We start from the raw sequence: 21,505 nt of genomic DNA, 5'->3' as shown, positions 1-21,505 counted from the left end.
AAGCCGATACCGATTATCGACACACTCACAAGGCCGATAACCGATAACATAGGCCGATATTAATATGGAAGAAGCATAGCCAATTCGCCATAAAATATTCTATATTAGGCAAGATGACTCTTGTACTGTAGCCTACATGCCACAGAAAGCTGCGAACAATAAACGAGAAAACTGAAATTAAAAAGAATTATTAGTGAATTGCGCATGTCCATTTAAATTTGGGCTAAGCGAAAAGGCAAAACGTGATACGGAATTGCAGATCAGTTTAGTACAGTGGTTCTCAACCTGGGGGGCGTGAAAGCATCTGAAGGGGGCGCGAAAAAGCGGTCAACTGATTATTTTTCGCGATGTGCCCGATTTACCCCCAATTCACGCGTGTTTCTTCATATATAGACCGAATTTCATGTTTTCGAATACTCTCTTCAACAGTCATAACCTTCCATGCCATCAAACAATCTGTTGGGGTTGCTTGCATCCTGGTTGGATTTTGTGATATGACGATAAGGGGGGCGCGAAATTTTTCACTATCGTAAAGGGGGCGTGTCTAAAAAAAGGTTGAGAACCACTGGTCTAGTAGAATGAAACTGTAATGCTGGAAACACAGTTTCTCTGCATAATCACCCAGTTACACTTGTCCTGCAAGCGTAAATCTGTCAGGTATCGCCCTTTCGCGTCGTCGATTTCTTGAGATTTCCAATATTTCTGAACTTTTTTTGATAAACAATATCGGCCGGGATATCGGTAAAGTTTAAGGATGGTGTGAACCTCTGAAAGGTTCAGGTTCGTGTGAACGTGAACCTTTTTGAAAGGTTCTATGTGAACGCGAACGTGAACCTCGTGACGTCACGTGACGTAATATTGCTAATTCCAACCCTCTCTTTCAATGAAGTGATAGCCTATATTAATGTACAGTTGTACAGGATACCTAGCGACGACTCGGGTCACATAATGCAACAATGCTGATGCGTTTTAAACGTCGCTAAATGTATCAACTGGGGCAATCAATTGATATAATACTCCCATAAAATTATTATCTTCCGTCGCTTCGCCAACGATTTCGACAAGGACTTATCAGGGAATATACACTTACCCCTTAACGGTCTAGGCCAGACCGTGCAATGTATTCGGCGTCTGGGTATTGCTACTAGAGGTCGACCGATTATCGAAATGGCCGATTATCGAGGCCGATATTTCGAGCTTTCGCGATTATCGATATCGGCCTATGAAGGCCGATATTGCGGCCGATATTTTATATTAAAAAAAAGATTCAAAACTATTGGAAATACAATGCTCCGTCTTCTGAATCTCAAGAAATCGACGAAGTAAAGGGTGATATATGACAGATTTACCCTTGCAGGAAGAATTTAACTGGGTGAGCATGCAGAGAAACTATGCTTTCTGCATTACAATCTACCTTTTCTTTACTGACCTGCAATTCTGTATCATGTTTTGTTTTTTGGGTTATCCCAATTTTCAACGAATGTGCACCATTAGGCAATAATTCTTTTCAATATCAGCTTTGTCGTTTGTTGTTCAGCTTTCTGTGGCATGAACAAGTGCCATCTTGCCTAATATATAATATTTTTGGTGAAATTGTTCTCTGCTCCTTCCATAATAATATCGGCCTATGATATCGGTTATCGGCCTGTGAGTGTGCTGATATATCGGTATCGGTATCGGCCTGTAGAAATCAATATCGGTCGACCTCTATTTGCTACATTGATATTGAGCAGGATGTATAATTGGTTTCTATACTTGCCACCGATATCACCCCATTAAGAAGTTATACAGCTGTAGTCAACCCCTCAATCGCACGGATTTGGTTTTAATGATGTAGTAAAGATATTGAGTCACTCATGATTGACCCCGTACGCCTTCTCGAATTTTTACATCAGAAAACGATATCAATCTTATTGATTGGTTGAATAAGCATCATTCGCTGACTACATATTTCGCTCGTGATGTTTTGTGATTGCGGGTCAAGCTCACAGCAGAGAGTCACTAAATATTCACAAACGGAAAGCTGGATATTTCGAGCAAACTTTTGTAACAAAGCAAGTAAAACTTTTGAGATTGTCAAGGTGCATGCTCGTTTAGTGTTGATTTTTAATGCTGCCAGCGCCATGCATAGAGTGGCCCACAGTTGAAATGCAATAAATTTGAACCAAAGATGTTATAATGTTATAATTGTAATATATGAAAAAGGTTCACGGTGCAGAACCTACCACCAAGGTTCTGTTGTGAACGCGAACCTGTAAATTTCCGAGGTTCACACACAGAACGCGAACGTGAACCTCAAGTTCACACCATCCCTAGCTAAAGTTCCAAATATCGGCCTCGATAATCGGCGGGGTCGATAATCGGTCGACCGCTAGTCAGAAGTATAGGCCTGCAGTACAAGGATTACGTTACGTCAGGTCTCGAATAGGCGTCTCAAAGCCGGCATTCTCAACTAGAGGCGTAGAGATCTCCAGTTACTGTGGGCTGAATGATCGTCTTTATAGACGTTGCAATAAAGCTATAACGAAGATAATATTGCAATGCATGCAAGAGTATTACTAAATGTATGATATCTTGTAACAGAAAATTGTCTACGTCACCATCAGCCTAATTCTACATAAAATGACAATAATTATACCAACCTAGTTTCATCCTGCGCAGTGTATGACATCAAGTTACATAGCATAGTGACGTTAATGACACTTCATCGGTCTGATGCAGAACACACCCAGCTCGCACGTGTACTTGCATATCATACATCAAACATGATTGTTGCACAGGTGCATACGTTACGTCAACGTACATGCTAAAATATACAAACAAACTAATAATGATAAAATGAATTCATGAATTATTATTAATAATAAATACTAATATTCGTCCAGTGATCAATTTGGAACATTTGCACTGTAAAATTCACTCGGTTTCTATGTTTCTCGTTCAAATCGACGCATAAAATACTATCTGTAAACGGACCTTACCGCAAATCGTACATGTGCTTTCACTACAATTGAGTAGTATATTCATATTGAAATGAATCAGAATATTTTCGGCTGTCACTCGTCTGGGGTAATCGTCAGCAACTAGTAAAGAATTGAAAAGAACATTGTATATCAACAATCGTATCACCAAATATGACGTCACCTGCATGAAGTTTCGAATATGAGAGCGTTCAATGTACTATTTTAGATGGTACACGAACTCCTTTTGTTGACATAGCCTTGGCTGGTGTATTTTGATAAAAGTCGACTCCAAGGCACACAAATGAAAGTGTGAACGGTCCGTCCCAACGGCACAAAATCTGCCGTCTCGATAATTTTTCGCGCAAACGAGATACATAAGGATAAGCAACGATTAAATTTTTGGATTAATCGCACGTTGGAAGAGCAAAGGCGTCACGCATTATACATTCATGATATGGGTCCGTAATATGGGAATCAAGCAGAGGTGGCCAAAGTAGTCAAGAAAGCTACTCAAGTAGAAGTAGCGACAGAAAAATCTACTCAAGTATGAGTAGAAGTACTTCTTCCATAAGCAACCTAAAACTACTTGAAGTGGAATTGACTGACTTTAAATATACTCAAATATAAGTAAGTAGTTGTGAAAACGATCGTAATTCGTTCGCATTGATCGTCACAAGCTGCAAATTGAGCTATGCGAAAGGTGCAGAGCTTGATTCATATTGATGCATACCTCAGGTATCCAATGTTCGACAGCATGCGTTCGACCGCATGATGGGATGAAAATGATAGTATTGATATGGGAATGCGATACTAACCCTCTGTTTACTCGAACAGCGCGTTTTAGAAAATATCATGATATGTATGGCACCCTCCCCCATATTATAAGGCCCGTAGTTTAATCGAAGAGCATTACGGAGAAGTTGTATTGGATGAAGTGGAAACACTTTGCGCGATTAGTAAACGTTAATACAAAAATATGGTGGATCGTAAAAATGCCATATTGTAGCTTTATTTCCGGAAATTAAAGGCATTACTACACTTGCTTTTATACTTGAACATGTATATTCTCCTGGCAAAAGAACTGATACTAATTAGAACTCAGAATATGATACTGGGAAATGAAAGTGAAATAAAAATACTACTTCTAAAAGCGGAGAATGTATTTCATGTCTTCAGTCCAGAACGTTTCAAAGGTTGTATGCTAAATACAGATATAAAGCTTTAAAAAAATTCAGGGCCCACTTTTCCAGATTAGAACACGACATGGACTGCTAGACTACGATATGATAAGTAAATGCTAGATTACGAAACATCAGTTTCAAACGTTATGATGGGCCATATATACTGTGATGAAATTTTTCATATGGGCTGCAATGCGGTGTGAACGGAACCACGCAACCCGCTGCCTAAATTATATTCCCCGATACTTTCGTGAAATCATGTCGGTCACTCCACATCCACTGTGCGCGGAGCGCGACGAAAATTCTGGGCTTTACTCAACTTTCATGAAAATTAATTGTAGATACTCCGTGAAAACGGCCCCGAAATTCCACAGGCTATCTTCCTGATTGGAGGATTAAACTACTTCTACTTGACAAACTGAAAATAGCGAAAAGTAGGTAAGTAGATCACAAGATATTATGAAGTAGAAGTTGAAGTAGAAAAAATTAGTTCTACTTGAGTAAGTACTAGAAGTAGAGGAAAACTACGTGAGTACTCCAAAATAGTAGAAGTACTTCGTTACTGACCATCTCTGGAATCAAGTGAGGCCGAAATATAAACGACTCTATAGTATGGATCGCAGTGGTTCTACAACAGTGAAAGATAATACATCAAGATTTATCCATAAAGAATAAATGTATATGATTGCAAGCCCTCGACTCAACTAAATTTCCGCAGTAGTGTCAATATAAAGGCCAAGAATGAGACTAAAAATGCATGAGAGTAAAACAGCATTCATGGATATCTAGGCTACGTGATTGGCATCGTAACTCGTTGAATCAGAAATCTTTGTCCGGAAATGAAATTATGTTGAATGAGTTCTGCCAAGCTATTGAACATTCATAAGGCTTGATAAATTAGGACAGTATTTAGTCATCAAGTCATGAATCTTGTCTCCGTTATCAGTATGCGGCTTTACATTGATATATGGTCTCATATTCGTTTTGGCAAGACTCCTGGAGGATTACTAGGCGTCTTCACTATGTCGGGTAAAGTTTCGGCTCTTCTTATAGTCTTGCTTTGCCTCAAAGGTAATTTCTGTATAGCGCTACTACATTATTTTGGAGCACAATCCGTCTCGCAAATGTTATACGTCCTCTTTTAAGAGGATTTGTCCTCTTTTTTCACTTTTTTGAAAGTGTCCTCGGAGGACGCCCTTTTGTCCTCTTTTTTGAGATTTTGTCCTCTTTTTTGAAAATTTAAGTCAGATTCAGAGCAAATTGCGAGTGATATGCCGCAAATTAGCACAGAAATGAAGCTCCAGCGGGTATTTCGGAGTGAAAACGGCGATTTAGCTCTGAGCGAGAAGATGACCTTTTTTTTTTTAGTCAACCGATCACAAAGTGGGAAAAATTAAAAATTCAGAATTCTTCTCCGGTTTTGCAAGTCTTAAATTTCTGAAAAAGTGTCCTCTTTTTAGATTTCCAAAATATGGTAAGCCTATGTTATAGTAATACAGTGAACAACAACAATATGAACAGTGCTGATTTATTTCCCTTGAAATCGGAATGAGTTGATTGTACATGGTTATGTCATGACGTAGCGTATCTGCTAATACATTTCCTTTCGAGATAGGGCATGTCAGGCAATATTTCAATATCGAATGATGTCGTTTGCTTCCTTAATGATTTGGAATTAGCAGCTGACATTCACTATAATATTTTTGTATTAGGATAAAAAATCAGAGGATTTTAGTCGCACCTGATTCTATCAAAATTTCAGAAGGATCATGCTCAAAATGGAGAAAGTGGGGATCATGGTCAAGCTGTTCGAGGTCATGTGGGGAAGGGGTTCGCACGAGGTGAGATTTCAGATGATGAAAACGAATACATTGTCGAAGCAAACGGCGGATATCATCACGCACGCGCGATGACCGCGAATGCGTAGAGTCCAGCGCTTCACCCTTTTCAGTTCGCGACCCACTTTTCATCCAAATTTCAGTGCACGGCCCACCGGTTGAGAAGCACTGGCGTAGACTGTAAAGCAGGGGTCGCCAACTCAAAACGGGTAGTGGCCTACTTTTTAAATTTTGTTGAGGCCGCGGCCGCAAGAATGTAATATAGCGAGAAGTTAAGCCAAACCGAAAAAATATCATGATCATCAATTTCATTATATTTTGACCTATGAGCTGCGCACGATTCCTAACAACGCTCTTCTGCGACTAAGAAATCGATATTGGGGGGGGGGGGGTTAGCGAGACACGGTACTATAGCTTAAAGACTATCTCGACTATCTCTTGGTTGTCAAAGCGTCTTGGTCTAGGCAGTGAGCAATTGCAAGTCAAGACAATATGCCCATTGCCCAATCACCCATTCATGTCAGCTGATTACCCTTCGAATGAATGCTGTTGCCGACGACGAAGCCGTTTCAGTTAGTGAGGAATAGTGGTGTTGGGAACAGGAGAATAGCTTTTATATTATTATAATAGCTTATTTTGAAACAGTAACAACAATATTTTCAAACTGAAATCAATTTCAGCATTTAAAAATGCTTTATTTAGCGTTCTTTCGAAATCTCAAATCAGATCGCGGACCGCAAATTATGACCTCGCGGGCCACGTGTTGATGACCCCTGCTATAGAGTGTGTTGTGGCGTATATACAATTTCCATCTTTATAGACGTAGAGAATGTAGAGCTGGATTGCCAGGAGTAGAAGGATGCACGGGGAAGTGGCTGGAAACGCTGGAATGTGAATTACGAGAATGCGATTTGGGTATGTAGGCTTACTGTACCTTCTCTAAATCATTCCTAGCATCTCAACCTGGCACATTGATCAAATTCGTGTTGCCCTGAAAATGTATAAGATCGCGTAGCCCTGACCTGCGAAGAAGAAGGGCAGCCAGACAAGAAGGGTAGCTTTGCACAACTCTCGTTATGGTCGAAGTCAACTGATATAAAACACAATTATAACGCGGGTAATGTCATTGTAGTCTGATTTAAAGTAGGGTTATCACACGTCCTCTTATAAGAGGATTTGTCCTCTTTTTTGACATTTTTAAAAGTGTCCTCGCAAGACCTCCAAATGTCCTCTTTTTTGAGATTTTGTCCTCTTTTTTTGAGAATTTTGGTTAAATATAGGGCAAAATTCGACTGAGATACAGTAAACCAGCACTGAAGTAACGCTCCAGCGGCTATTTCGGGAGCTAAGCCGGAAAGCAGACCTTTTTTTAGTCATCCAACGGATAATGTGAAAGAATAACCGTAATTTCGGAGTTGAGCCGGAAAGTTTACCGTTTTTTTTAGTCAACCGACCACAAAGTGGGAAAAATTTCCCATTTTTACAAAATTTCCTCCGGTATTGCAAGTCTGAAAATTTTGATAAAGTGTCCTCTTTTCAGATTTCCAAAATATGGTAACCCAATTTAAACTAGCTGTGCTAGGCTAACGCCATGTCGATCAAATTTGATAACAATTTGAATTTCTCATAACAAAGCTTAAAATGGAGTTATTACCATTTGGTTCAAGCTCAAAGTGTCACGCTGGATACTCACGGGACATGGCTGTCATCTGGAGACGGAAAGCCTTGCCTCGAAAGCGGTGAGCCAGACAGCTACCGCGGGAAGATATCTCAAACGCGCAGTGGATACGAGTGTCAAAAATGGAGAGATGATTTCCCTACGACTCACACTTTGTAAGTCTAAAGCAGTGGTTCTCAGCTGAGAGTCCGTGAAACCCCTAAATCTGCAACATTATTGATAAACTAATTCGTAATTTTCTAAGCCAAGGCAGATCATATATCATTTTGTTTCATAACTGATAAAACTTCAGGGTTCCATCAGCAGAATACCCCTTTAAATAGAATACCCAACGGTGCAACTCATTTTAAATACCTATTTAAGCCATTTAGTCAATAGGCTTATTGACACAAACATATTACTGTTTAGTATTTACAGATGGTTTGGTGGGGTTTGTGCACAATATGAAAATTTGGAGTAGAAAGATCAATCAGAGTATAACTAGCAATGTTTGCAAAACTTTTTGGATGTGATACTGTCAGTCACTGACTAGGCAAGACATGAGATGTTCAATCCTTGCGAAAGTGGGTTTTCGGCTCTTGTTCGTATCAAATGAAAGGCGCGGATTTCCAGGACACGACCCCATAAGCCCACTTCAAGACTTGCTTCTGACGTGCACAATGCACATGCTGAAACAGATGTCACAGAAGATGTGTTTTCAAGAAAGATGCAAGCTCGAGCTAAATTGGAACCAATAATTGGGGTTCCGCGGGCGGGTTGACAGACTACTTGAGAACGAATGGTTTAAACTTTAAAGCATGTATTAATAATACTCAGACAGGCGTTGAAGTTGCGATTCGTTCAACAATAGGTATACAATGCAACGGTAGCGTTGAGTGATTACTCAAAAATGTGTTCCAATTCGTGGATTTTACTTGCAATGCAGAAAACCGTGTAATTAGTAAATCAACGACGATCTCCCTATAATTTACCAAAGCGCAGTCAAAGTCACTGTGTCATGTTACTAACATAACATTTGCATGACAGAATCAGAGGTGGTCAAAGTAGTCAAGAAAGCTACTCAAGTAGAAGTAGAAGTAGCGACGAAAAAATCTACTCAAGTACGAGTAGAAGTACTTCTTCAACAAGCCACCTAAAACTACTTGAAGTAGAAGGAGAATTGATGGACTTTAAATCTACTCAAGTAAGTAAGTAGTTTTGAAAACAGTCATAATTCGTTCGCATGGACTGTCAATGCCTGCGAATTGAGCTATGCGGAAGGTGCAGAGAGCTTGATTCGTAATGATGCATCCCGGGAGGTATAAATCTTCGACAGAATAAGCATTCTTTCGCATCATGGGTGCAAATAATAGTATTGATATGAAAATGCGATACTAACCCTTTGTTTACTAGAATACCCCGTTTTAGAGAATATCATGGCATGGCGCCCTACCCCATATTATAAGGTCCCAAGTTTAGGCGAAGAGCAATACGTAGAAGTTTTATCGAATACGGTTTCATCAGTTTGCGTGATTAGTATACGTTAATAACAAATATTGTGGATCGTAAAAGTTATATTTAGTGTAGCTTTATTTTCGGAAAATAGAGGCATACTACACTTACTTTTATGCTTCAACATGTATGTTCTGCAGAAAAAAAGAACTGAAAGTAATTAGAACTCAATGTATGATACTCGGAATTGAAAGTGAAATACAAATACCACTTCTAAGAAGCGGAGAATGCATTACATGTCTTTTGTCCACAAAGCTTCAAAGGTGATCTGCTAAAACAGGTGTAGCGTTCAAAATGTCTGGATTTTCCAAATTAGCAAGACACGTAATGGGCTGCTAGATTACGATATGATAGGTAATTGCTAGATCGTAAAACGGTAGTTTCAAACGTTATGGTGGGCCATATTTACTGTGATGAAATATTTGATATGGGCGACAATGCGATGTGAGCGGATCCAAGCAATCCGGTACTTAAATAAAATTCAATGATACTTTCGTGAAAACATATTTGTCACTCCATAACTACTGTGCGCGAAGCGCAACAAAATTTCCGGTCTTTACTTGACTTTTATTAATACTAAATGTTGGTACTCCGCGAAAACAGCTCCGAAATTCCCCAGGCTATCTTTCGTATTGGGGGAATAAACTACTTCTACTTGACAAACTGAAAATAGCGAAAAGTAAGTAAGTAGATCACAAAATATTATGAAGTAGAAGCAGAAGTAGAGGAAATCAGATCTACTTGAGTAAGTATCAGAAGTAGAGGAAAACTACTTGAGTACTTCCAAAAAGTAGAAGTACTTCGTTACTGACCACCTCTGAGAAATACACGCTCATGTTACTGTAAATATCATTGTGATTCGGTTCTGAATGAATGTTTTTCGCGTATTTAGCAAAAGGGAGAATTACCCGGACAGCAAGCTTTTCAAGAACTACTGTAGAAACCCGACGGGGGACATCAACGGTCCTTGGTGTTTCACTAACGATTTGTTAGCTCCCATACGATGGGAGCAATGTGATGTTGCCAGCTGCGACGGTAAGTGATTTGAATACACATCCAATGCACTCCGCTGCTGGTATATAGACCCGGTGAACCTTGCTATAACCAAAGCGGCTCATGACATAACTTGGCAGAGGAATTACAGTATAGCTCAGATATGACTGATCAGTGTTCATCGATCATAGCGCTAGAATCATTTAAATATCACACCAGTAAACTTGGGCTTTCTGTGACAGAAATGTGTGGTGTGCCAAAAGTGAGTTTACTCGATCAGCTACCGTCAGATGTCAACCAAACAGCTTCATACATAGAAGAGAGCCTTGCTTTGGATTCCACGAACCCCGTATTCAGAAGTCGCAGATCGTTAATCCCACATGGATATCAGTACCTTTACGAACAATGGAATATTACGAGAAAATATCCGGGGTTGCTGCAGCAGTGGAACGCAAGCGAAGACGTATTGGAACGTTTGGTGCAGTTCAATGCCAGCCAAGAAACATTGAACCAAATCGAAGCAAGAATAGCCAATGGTGAATCTTGCTCATTTTGTGGCTACTTCCTATCTCTATGCAGTCTGCTTAACAAACACATTTCTTTCATTTGTTAGGTAAAAATGCAAAACCAGGAGCTATTCCGTGGATGGTGTCTATTCGCAAACATAGCAACGACAAACATATATGCGGAGGTGTACTTTATGAAGATAACTGGGTCATTACTGCCGCTAGCTGCTTACCAGAGTACGAGTAGTTTACGAACCAAAAATTATAGGCATATAGTTCAATGGTGAAATTTTATCCTGAAAAAACTACGAATCATCTGTAATCATGCTGTCTCAATTCATCCTTTCGACTCTACCTTTGTAATCATGATATACAATTATAGACGGGTGGTCAGTATCGAAGTACTTATGGAGTTTTTTCCTACTTGTAGTACTTATTCAGCCTAGTGGATATAATTTTACACCACTACTCGAATAGTTTCTGTCATTTTACACTTAGGAATATGAAAAATTGAAAACAGTGAATTCCTTTTATGAGAGAATTTGTCATGAAAATCGCGAATCGCGAAATAACGCTATCGCTATCACACCCTTCCAATGGGTGAAAATGAGTCAAATACACCAATCATTACGGACATATATCTCGGGGGTGTAGTGAATTCTATTTAGTTAGATTTTTTGTGGTGGTAAACGAACACAGAACCCACTACAGCCCTGGGATACATTTCCATAAGAATTGGTGTATTATACTCATTTTCACCCATTGGAAGGGTGTGAAAGTAAAATATGGTACCCGAAAGTGTACGCTAGGGGGAAAATCGGCGGAATACACGATTTTTGTTTACATTGTAGTCACTGTAATGGTTGATTACTTTGATTTTACGGATCTGCTATCATCGTTGTGGCGCGATTGGTAAATCTTTCTCTGCATTATATTTTGAAGCACAGCGGTGCCTTCGGCGTACTACGTTATCCTCGGAGAAAACAAAATCTACAAAACTGAATGGTTTGAAAAGACAGAAAGCGTCGGTGATATCATAATTCACGAATCGTTCACGCATTACTCGTTTGAAAATGACATTGCGCTGATACAAGTAAGTATATCTGACTGGGATCTGCGAATTCTTGAAAGGTTTTACGCTTCAGACTTTTGTGAAAGGTTCTTAGTGAACACGAACCTATGACGTCACATTGCCACTCCCAAACATTTTCTTGCCCGAAAAAGACTAACAGCTGTCGAAATAATTACAGAAGGAAAACACGTAGCCTGAATAACGGACAAATATAGATTTAATGTCGTCGCTGACTATAGTTAAAATGAACCATTCTCTGTAAATTCAGAATGCTCTTAATTTGCACCAAACACCCAGTGAAACTTATTATTGTTATAGACACGTTGCTGTAAGTGTGCTATTTTACTTTTACAGCTTTCTGAGGCATACGAGCGAACCACATATATGTCTCCAATATGTTTACCGGTTTCCGACGTTACGAGGGGAGTTACCAAAATCGCAGGCTGGGGAAAGCCGAAAGGTAATGAGATTTGAAAATAGCCACAAGGAGATATTCTCCTGCATTCGCTGAGTAGGATTCCTCATTAATACCTTTAACCGACTATATTGTTGGTAGCGTAGACGACATCGTAATAGGTGATGTAATTCGAGAATGGAGTCTCCAGTCGCACACTCGACTTCGAAGATTGAAATAACTGCGCAAAACACGGGTTTATGGAGAATCAGTGACTGTGTTGCGCACTGCATGTAACGCAACAAAACGTTGGAATCAAACTTGATAATAATCAAAGTTGAAAGTTAAAAGTCAGTATATAATGGTGCTCTATTCGTAAGACAGTACCCCAAAAATACTTTGAGAAGGAGCGCTACTTACTTTCCTCGTATAAATGGGAAGTTACGCGTTAATGAATTGGGTGCATACATAATTTCTCCATTTACAGCCTGGGCGCCAGCAAGCTCCATTCTCCTGTCAAAAAACACATTTATCTATCGCAACATTAATTGCCAGCGGGATCTCATGGGTCTGACCGACACCATGCTATGTGGAGGAAAGAAGAATCCATCTGCATGCAGGGTAGAGGCGTATATTATTATGGTGTTGCTCAATACTCAATTCGCTACAACCATATCGTTTACTGCAGCATAACATCCGCATCAAGCTAACTGTTCTTAATAAATTTCTTATACTAGGCTATAGTCGAGTTAAGATGGATAATAAGTAATAACTCTTGAATATTATGTGTATGGGTTATCACGTTTAATAAAACGACATGGAGCCATATGATATTGTTTTGATTGGGGATTCTGACCCATTGAACCCGTACATACCTAATAAATTGAAATGGTTCACACGTATTTTTAAAAGGGCACTGCTTTCTAGATACTCTGTGGTCTCGACTGAAAAGGGATTGGTGCTGCACACAAATGTATTTGGCTGAACGCCACCCGTTGAGCCCAGTAGCGTGCCGTACGGTGCATGCCTATTTACTGATGCCTAATTACTGTAACTAAACCGCTGTGGTATTGTAATATCGGCTGAAAACTATCTGAAATCCAATCCCCGTCTCGACCGAGTCTAGAAAATGCTACAGTGTTGATATGCATGTCATAAATATGGCAAAGGGTTAAGAATCGATGACGCGTTACCTCGCTATCATAGATCGACAGACTGAAATGGTGTCTTACGTAAAAACCCTTTAGCTGCAGTTCTAATACTGTTGGTTTCTTTGTAAAATAACTGCTGGCAAAATGTTTTTCAGACCTTTGACCGTTCGACCGCGGTACCCTTTGAAATGAATTTTGATTCAAAATTACAGACTTGGTCCCAGTGTACTGAGTAGTATCAGCGATAATAATGACATGCCTTCATCCTCCCATAAACTCTATATTCATCGACTGCAAACATCGCTCCTTGCGAAATAGGAAAATTCAACCAGTCGCTCTTACTTGTTGAAACGTTGCTTTTATGCAGAAAGATGAAGGTGGACCGATGTTCCACAAAAATTTGGAAACCAAACAATATGAGGTTCTCGGCATATCAATACGCCCTGACTGTGGGAGAAGAAACACGCCGGCCCTGTTTACTCGGGTAAGTAATGTGCATTCGCAATGTATGCGTTTATAAGCCGAAGTTTGCTGGCGGTTTCAAAAGATGGAAATTTGGGTGGGTCGTTAAGGTCGACTATACGTTCATCACATGTACGTGACCGACACAACGAATTTTAGAGTCACTATTATGGTTGCTACTTGTATCGCACATGGACCAGAACACTATAGCTATTATAAAGGATGCTTGGTTCAGATTTCATCGAGTCAGGTTAAATAGTGCTGCAGATTTGACGGATTTGCCTGACTGAAGTACAATGGTAGTTAACCAAATATTATGGGCTGCGCTGTACCGGTAATAAACTTGGCCTATGTCCGTTGCTATCCTGGTAGTGAATTCCCAATCCACAGATACACTCAATACAGTTTATTCATACGCCATTGTCGTTGGTACCGTAAAAGAGTCTCATATCCTAAAACCATGAAAACCAGTTTATTTTGGCCTACTCAGGATGCACCATGCAATGATGAGAGAATATCGAAGTACGAAGTAAGTTGCCGTGATATGGTGAGTAGTAGGACGATCACGTGGTAAATTGTTACTAAGAAAGTGTTCTATTTCCATCACATCAGATGCATTGCGTTAATGGGACCAGGGGTCCGCCACAATAGGAACTATAAAAACAGTCCGCTTTGCTTGTAAAGTCAAAAATGTGCATCAGTATCTCATGTATGACCCCACAGATATTGATGACGATTTTATTGGTACCGGAATTATGCACCCATTGTGATTATCGACGTTATAGGTGTGGTTTCTACATCTTGCACAAAAGGCACAAATTTTAAGTTTGCATATCGTCGTTAAATATATGACGTTATAATAACAGATGGTCAAACACTCGTCTCGAAATCAAATCCCTGGGTAGGCCTATACTCGATTCTGCCCAAACCCAGTATGAATTGTATTTAGGTTAGATTTTCTTGCCCGTCACAGACCAATATTAATCATATTGTGAATCTCATTACTCACTGTTTCAGGTGTCGAGTTTCGTTGATTGGATCGAAACGAACACACAAGATTCGACGTCAGGTGACGGATCCGATTGATCGTTATGCGCGATTTCGATCCGTGTGATTCAGCCAAATACCACGTAATATAACAAATTACATATTGCGGCTTGTGTTATGCGTTTTTATGTAAATTGAAGAATTATGAAGTGTATGTTGGACTTTGATATTTGAGGAGTGGGGGCGAGACGTCGGTATATGGTGCGAACTACTGAAAGGTTCTGGTCGTCACATGGTATCTCACCGCTGATTCCGAATAAATATGCATACAATGTCTATACACATTTACACACGTATGTTAATTAAAATTGACAGAGCTTACTATTTTGTCGCCAACTTATTGAAATCACTGAACTCGCAGTCCTTGGAATTTGGGGGTTCTGAAGGACACTGACTACGAATATGACCTTCGTTTTTTATCCAAATTGGCTCTATTTGTGGCCCGCGAGAAGGTTTTGAGTGGCCCGCGAGGTAATTTCCGAAATTTCTAATATTCTCAAAAATGGAATACACAGATTGTGAACTTACAAGGCCAATCAAAAGTTTGATTAGCCTGGCCGCAATACTTGAGATGTGAAGACTAAAATATCAGTTCCGAAGCATTGGCAGATCCATGAGCCAGTCAGATATTGGTAGATCTTCGTACACTCCAACAAAGCAGAATTATTTGCGATAGATTTTTCAAAAGTAAAAATTTTCTACACGCTTCGCACATCATGTTGTCACTGGATTTCTTGCTTTTAATATTGTTGCCCCTTTGTGAAAATGAAAGAACTCCTAATGTATCAGATTGAGTCTAACTATATTCGCGATTACGAGACAAAGTGTCGTTCAACATATGCGACCTTGCGTTTACGCTCGCAGAAAGACCGTCGACTATGAAACCTGGGCACAAAATCATTGACGCATGTTGGTCGAAGCTTTCGATATCGATATGTCCAGGCGCCGAATAGCCCAGTCCTGGCAAACTGAGCATAGCGATATACAGCAAGCCCGCAATATAGTCAAGTGACTATATTATTAACCTATATGAACTTCAAAACATTTTCGCGCTTGGCGCGGCTAGTGGCCCGCGCAGTAGTTCGTCCATCGAATGTGGCCCTTTGACTGAAAAGGTTGGCCACCCTTGGGCTAAATAAAAAAAAATCGGCTCATTCGTACTAAAAGTTGAGAAATTCAATCTACTTGTTATTTGGACACGCTGAAGACTGTCGTTTTTGATCAAAATACAACAATAGAATTATATTTCGGGGTATTAGATAATTTTCATAATTGAACACTTTCACGGATATCATGTAGGTAAATAAACTTCAATCATGTATATAAGTATTTACCAAAATACTCGAATAACGTTGCCTTAATTGAATCAGTTTTATGTCAATCACCTATTTTAAATTGAAAAAAAATCAGTTGGATTATAATATTAATAACTTATCTTGAAGCAAAATTAGTCCTTGTACTATTTTGTAAGCAATTTAGTGCAGTTTTTCGAAAGGTTCCAGCAATAGTCTGCCATAATATGTTCGCGGCATCTGCACTGATATCTTTCTTTTGATGTTTTGATGTATTGGAGGAACGTTTCCCCTTTCTATTCCCTCTAATCAACAATATTATCAGAAAATATTTCAAGATGACTGAACAGGAAGTGAGATTTAATGCTCATGTTTGCTCCAAGGTGTCCATAATATGCAGACACCAATTCTCGGACCAACTGTTTGTAGTTATGTGCTTTGTGATCTTTCAAAATTTTTTTTACTACATCCTATAGAAGGGATCCCATGCAGTGACACCTTTCTTAATATGAAATTGTAATCATCAGTCCGTATTCGAATCTGAGATCCATCAAAGATTGCAGATTTAAGCTTCTCGTTTGATATGGATACTAGGTATACTAGTTATACTCACAAGACGAACTAAGTATACCCACAAGACGAACGAGAAAGATTTCGACGCTTCAGAAATCTCATCGGCCATCATATCTCCAAGGCAAAAGTGAAAGCTAACGCAGAAATTCTTCAACAAACATAAGAAGGACACTCACAAAACCTGGTCAAGAATTAAATTACTCTTGCACCAGAAAAACGCACCAGACCTGTCTCGGAAATCACGAACTCGACTACCGGGGACAATCTGACAGATCCTGCGGCCATCTCAAATTACTTCAATGAATATTTTTGCAATGTGGGGCCTAATATCGCCTCATCTATTTCTAAACCTGCGTCGGCCAGGCCTGAGGTTAAATCAGTATCCCAATTCATCATGCTCGAGCCTGCAACCTCCACAGAAGCGGTAGCCTAGCCTACTTGCCATTCACGAACTTAAATCTAACAAGGCAGTTGGATATGATCTAATTCCAGCCTGGATATTTTAACTGATTCGCCTATCGGCCATCTCATCGCTCATTTTTTTCAATTTCATGATAAAAAATGGTGTCTACCCAAATTATCTGAAAACCGCCAGGGTTGTCCCGGTTTACAAAGCCGGAGATAGAACTAATGTCACCAACTACCGACCTATATCTGTCCTACCGTGTATTGGAATTGTGTTCGAAAAATTGCTCATCTCCCGCCTATCTTCATTCCTCGCCAAGATGTCTATCATTTTTCCACAACAATTCGGCTTCCGCAAAAAGCATCAAACCTCGCATGCCCTGCTAACAGTGGCCGAACAGTACTAGGAGATCTTGGAGAAACGAAGTGTGGGGTGTAGCATTTTTTTTACTGCGTCGATCACAGTATTCTTCTCTCGAAATTGGCTCGCAACGGGTTCCGGGGTTCACAACTAGAGCTCATGAAAAGCTACCTGACAGGGTGATATCAAATGGTTTCGATATCCAACACTTTGTCCTCTCCCCACCTTGTAACCTGTGATGTTCCGCAAGGCTCTGTTCTTGGACCGGTCCTTTTTACTTTATATGTCAATGATATCTTTGAAACCTCATCATTGAATACCAGTCTGTTCGCTAACGATACTCACCTCTATCTCACGCACCTGCTACCGCAAGCTTAAATGCCGTCACCCGTGCATGAGTGGACGTCCCATAATAGCATTCGGGTTAATGCTTCGAAATCCCAATTACTGGTCGTGAACTATTGCGATAACCTAACCGTTGACATCTCTGGCCAACAAATTTCCAAAACTAAAAATGCCAAATACCTTGGTGTTTTACTGGATTCGGACATGTCCGCTGGAAGAGTCACATACAATCACTCAAACCACAACTATCGAAGGTATGTGGTCTATTTTTCCTCCTTAGCTACACTCTGCCAGTCAGCGTGCTGTTGATACTCTTCAAAACTCTATTCTTATCAAAGTTACAATACGGAATCCGTTGTTGGGGTGCTGCCTGCAAGAATACAATTGACCCACTGCAAAAACTTCAACATCGGATCCTCCGTATCATTACCAAATCCCCACGGGGGCCTGGATGTGCAACGGATATATAGCTTCTGAAAAGATTTGGTGTTCTAAACATAGAAGATATGAGGAAGCTAGAAGTTTCCAAGTTTATGTATCAGTTCCATTGCTGTTAATGTCCCTCAAATTTCAACGACTACTTCACCTCGGAGACAAAAGCGCACAATTGACCCCGATTGTGGAGCAGCATCTCACCGGCTATCCGACAGTCGTTGAGCATGTCCGCATTCAAGTCGAAATACAAGCAATTTTTTCTAAATGAATACTAGCCAGTCTTCAGGACTACCGGGCCACGACCCAACTTCGACCATTTCGTCGCTTGCGTATTATATTTTCTGCATTACTTCTCATTCAGTGTGCATGCCTCATATTTACTTCGCCTAGGCTATGGTGGGTGTCTGATCTTAAAGGCTACTCCAATTTGTTTCGACACCATCCTATCTTTTTCATTGTATCGCAGTCTTGTGATGTTTTGAAACGATGAAAATATTAATAAACCTGATTGATTGATTGATTATCTATTTATGCGCAGCATAAAAGTAGAAAAATCTTAGATTTACTTACTACCAAGTGAAATATTCAAGGGTAAATACAGTGATTCTAAGCTTTTTAGGGGTATAAATATCTTCTTTTCTAGAGCCAATATGGTAAAACTAATGTGATATTCGTAACCAGCAACCTTGTAAACCCCAGAAAAGGCTCCTAGATGTTCTGCCAACAAAAATTTTGTTCATTTTATTGACAAGTGTTATGGTACACTTGGTTAAATTCAAGATGTCACTCATTCGATGTCTTATCATAGGGCAGGGGTGTCAAACATACGGCCCGCCAGACGGTTTCATCCGGCCACCGACGCGACTCTGAAAAATGTCTGTGTTATCCCGCACATTTCTAACAAATGTTGAAATTTTGAGTACGAAATACTTTCATTAAAAATCCCTCAATATAGAAAATGTCGAGTATGTTCAAATTCATGTTCATAGGCCACATTTTAACCATCCGAAAGCAGTGTTGTGGTTTCGCTCTGGTAACCATTAGGAACGTTGCTGCCACTCCCATTGACACCAATTCCGAGAAGGCAAAAAATGCACATTGATTTCACAGTTTAATGGGAAAACGGACCAAAAGTAGTTATGTGCAGAAGTGAAAACGTCAGTTAGAAACTGGATTCGCGATATAATGAACAAAATTTCATAACGTCTGCGTTTACGGTTAAATCGTTTGTATTCCTCACTACGCACAGGCATACTCGTCGTGACTATATTGTCGGATTACGACTAAAACAAAGCAATCATAGCAATATGCCAACGTATGTCGTCGGTCTCCCCTCTACAGCGACAAAAAAAACAGAGAAAGACCCGAATAAAGATAGCACTCACAAGGAATGGAAAAAACTAGTAGAAAGGGCCTCGGCTTCAAAAAGATCAACATCGAAAAGAACTGTGACATCGGGCGCTCTAGACCAGGGGCGGGCAACTTCTCGAGTCGGCGGGCCGGATATAGGAAAATTAAGTACTTGGCGGGCCGGATTGCTGAATCGATACAATATTCGCCCATTTATCCACATTCCACATATACAAGGAATAAATCGCATTTATTGAATACATTTTAACGACAGTAATGTCACTTCAAAGCCATTTCTCGCCGATAATGACGAAGACAATGTGGATTTGAGAATAGCATTGTCATACAGGCGCCGCCATGTCTGCTTCTATCTGATCAATCAACACACGGTGCAATTCTCAATTAAGATTTCAAGGAGTTCGATAACCCCGGTACCCCTAATTTACCAACACATATATTCGTTAGGGTTGAGTAGGTGACGAGATAGCATCGTTGTTCAACTGTGTGGCCTGAGAAATCTCGATAATGAATTCATGAGGTCCGCGACCTCTACGAAATTTGAAAAGTGGCCCGTGACCCGTTTTGAGTTGGCGACCCCTGGTATAAGCAGTGTTTTCGTCTTAGAAAAGCCTAGAAGTGTGCCGTGCTACAAGTCGGCGGTTGCAGAATGAAAAATAATAAATATCAACCTGGTGTAATTGACCATTGTAGTCGACAAACACCATGATCACCACAAACGACATTAGGGTTGAGTACATCGCAAATGCCGATAATGCAAGTCTTCTCGCTTCGACGAAATTACACGTAAACTCCACTCTAGCACGCTGCGCATATACGACATACGTATATAATAACATGCACTATGCAGTCTCTAAAATTTGACATTGTAAGCAAGTAGTGGGAAATCTCGGCAGACTAGGGCCGCGGGCCACATTATCATGTAAAACGGAAAACTGTCCGCGGGCCGGACAAAATCCCTTCGCGGGCCGGATCCGGCCCGCGGGCCGTATGTTGCCCACCCCTGCTCTAGACCGAGGTGGATGTTAGAGTAAAGGATCGCTACTGATGCGTGTCGTTCGACATCCTCTTATCTGTTCATTACATCGCATTGTGTCTTATCGCATTGTACATTGTGTGTAACTTGTTCAGATGAAAATTATAAAATAAAAAAGGCCACTGTTTTAGTAGTATATATAACTATTCAATCGGCCAATCATCGTATTTTTGCCAATTGCACTGTTTGCGAATAGAGGGGTTTATAGAATACCTTGATAGAATAGAACCCTATGGTCATTATTATTATGTTAATAAGCTTGATATTTGAGTAATCAAACGAATAAACAATGGCATGGATTTAGAGGTAGCATTTTAGAATCATTAGACTGGTCCGACCCGCTAGTGTTCTGAAGATATGAATCCGGACCGCGACGCAATTTCAGTTTAACATCCCTATCATAGGGTGTTGTAACAAGTCGTTAGTGTGTAGCGTTTTTTCAGGCAACGAAACAATTTTATCACTAAGCAAGTTGAATTTGAAAAAAAAAGTTATTTTTGAACAACCCTGTGTACCTGTACACTGAACACTGTTCAGACGATCTTCGGGGCCCGCGAACACGGACCCAAATACACCATTTCCGTCTCATCTGGTATCTGTGGGCATCTCGTAGCAGTGGCAGAAGCGAGTCATTTATTGTAATTAACAAAACGTGTCAGGCGAAATAATCAAAAATCAGTATGGCGTCGCAAGATTCCTCTTCAATTAAGTTTTGCGTTAAAGTTTCCTTCTTGTTACTATCGTGACGCAACGACTGATATGAATTGAAATTCAAGGACCATTACTCGATCCATGTGTTGTCAAGTAATTGGAACAAAACGGTACTCGCGACTTCGACAGTGTCGACTATATTTGAGTTTCATATATCCGCAAACACATCTTCGCTGGACAAATATTTCATATTCATTGTGCTG

At 40.1% G+C, this 21,505-nt stretch overlaps 1 protein-coding gene across 1 annotated transcript; it reads left to right on the top strand.

The window, feature by feature from the left end:
- The first annotated feature begins 5,056 nt into the window (after positions 1 to 5,056).
- Positions 5,057 to 14,930, top strand: LOC145433242 (plasminogen-like). The gene is made up of 12 exons (XM_080310279.1): positions 5,057 to 5,215; positions 5,907 to 5,985; positions 6,803 to 6,897; positions 7,650 to 7,815; positions 10,044 to 10,186; positions 10,387 to 10,680; positions 10,758 to 10,887; positions 11,593 to 11,743; positions 12,077 to 12,182; positions 12,604 to 12,737; positions 13,635 to 13,751; positions 14,747 to 14,930. The coding sequence occupies exons 1-12, from the start codon at positions 5,068 to 5,070 to the stop codon at positions 14,813 to 14,815; spliced, it is 1,632 nt and encodes a 543-aa protein (XP_080166405.1). The 5' UTR covers positions 5,057 to 5,067; the 3' UTR covers positions 14,816 to 14,930.
- The last annotated feature ends 6,575 nt before the right edge of the window (positions 14,931 to 21,505 follow it).

Source organism: Botryllus schlosseri, chromosome 2 (assembly GCF_051294905.1).
Source record: "Botryllus schlosseri isolate E-star chromosome 2, Bs_hap1, whole genome shotgun sequence".
Taxonomy (NCBI): Eukaryota; Metazoa; Chordata; class Ascidiacea; order Stolidobranchia; family Styelidae; genus Botryllus; species Botryllus schlosseri.
Note: the sequence above shows the minus strand (reverse complement) of the source record. Positions and strands in the feature narration are given on the sequence as shown.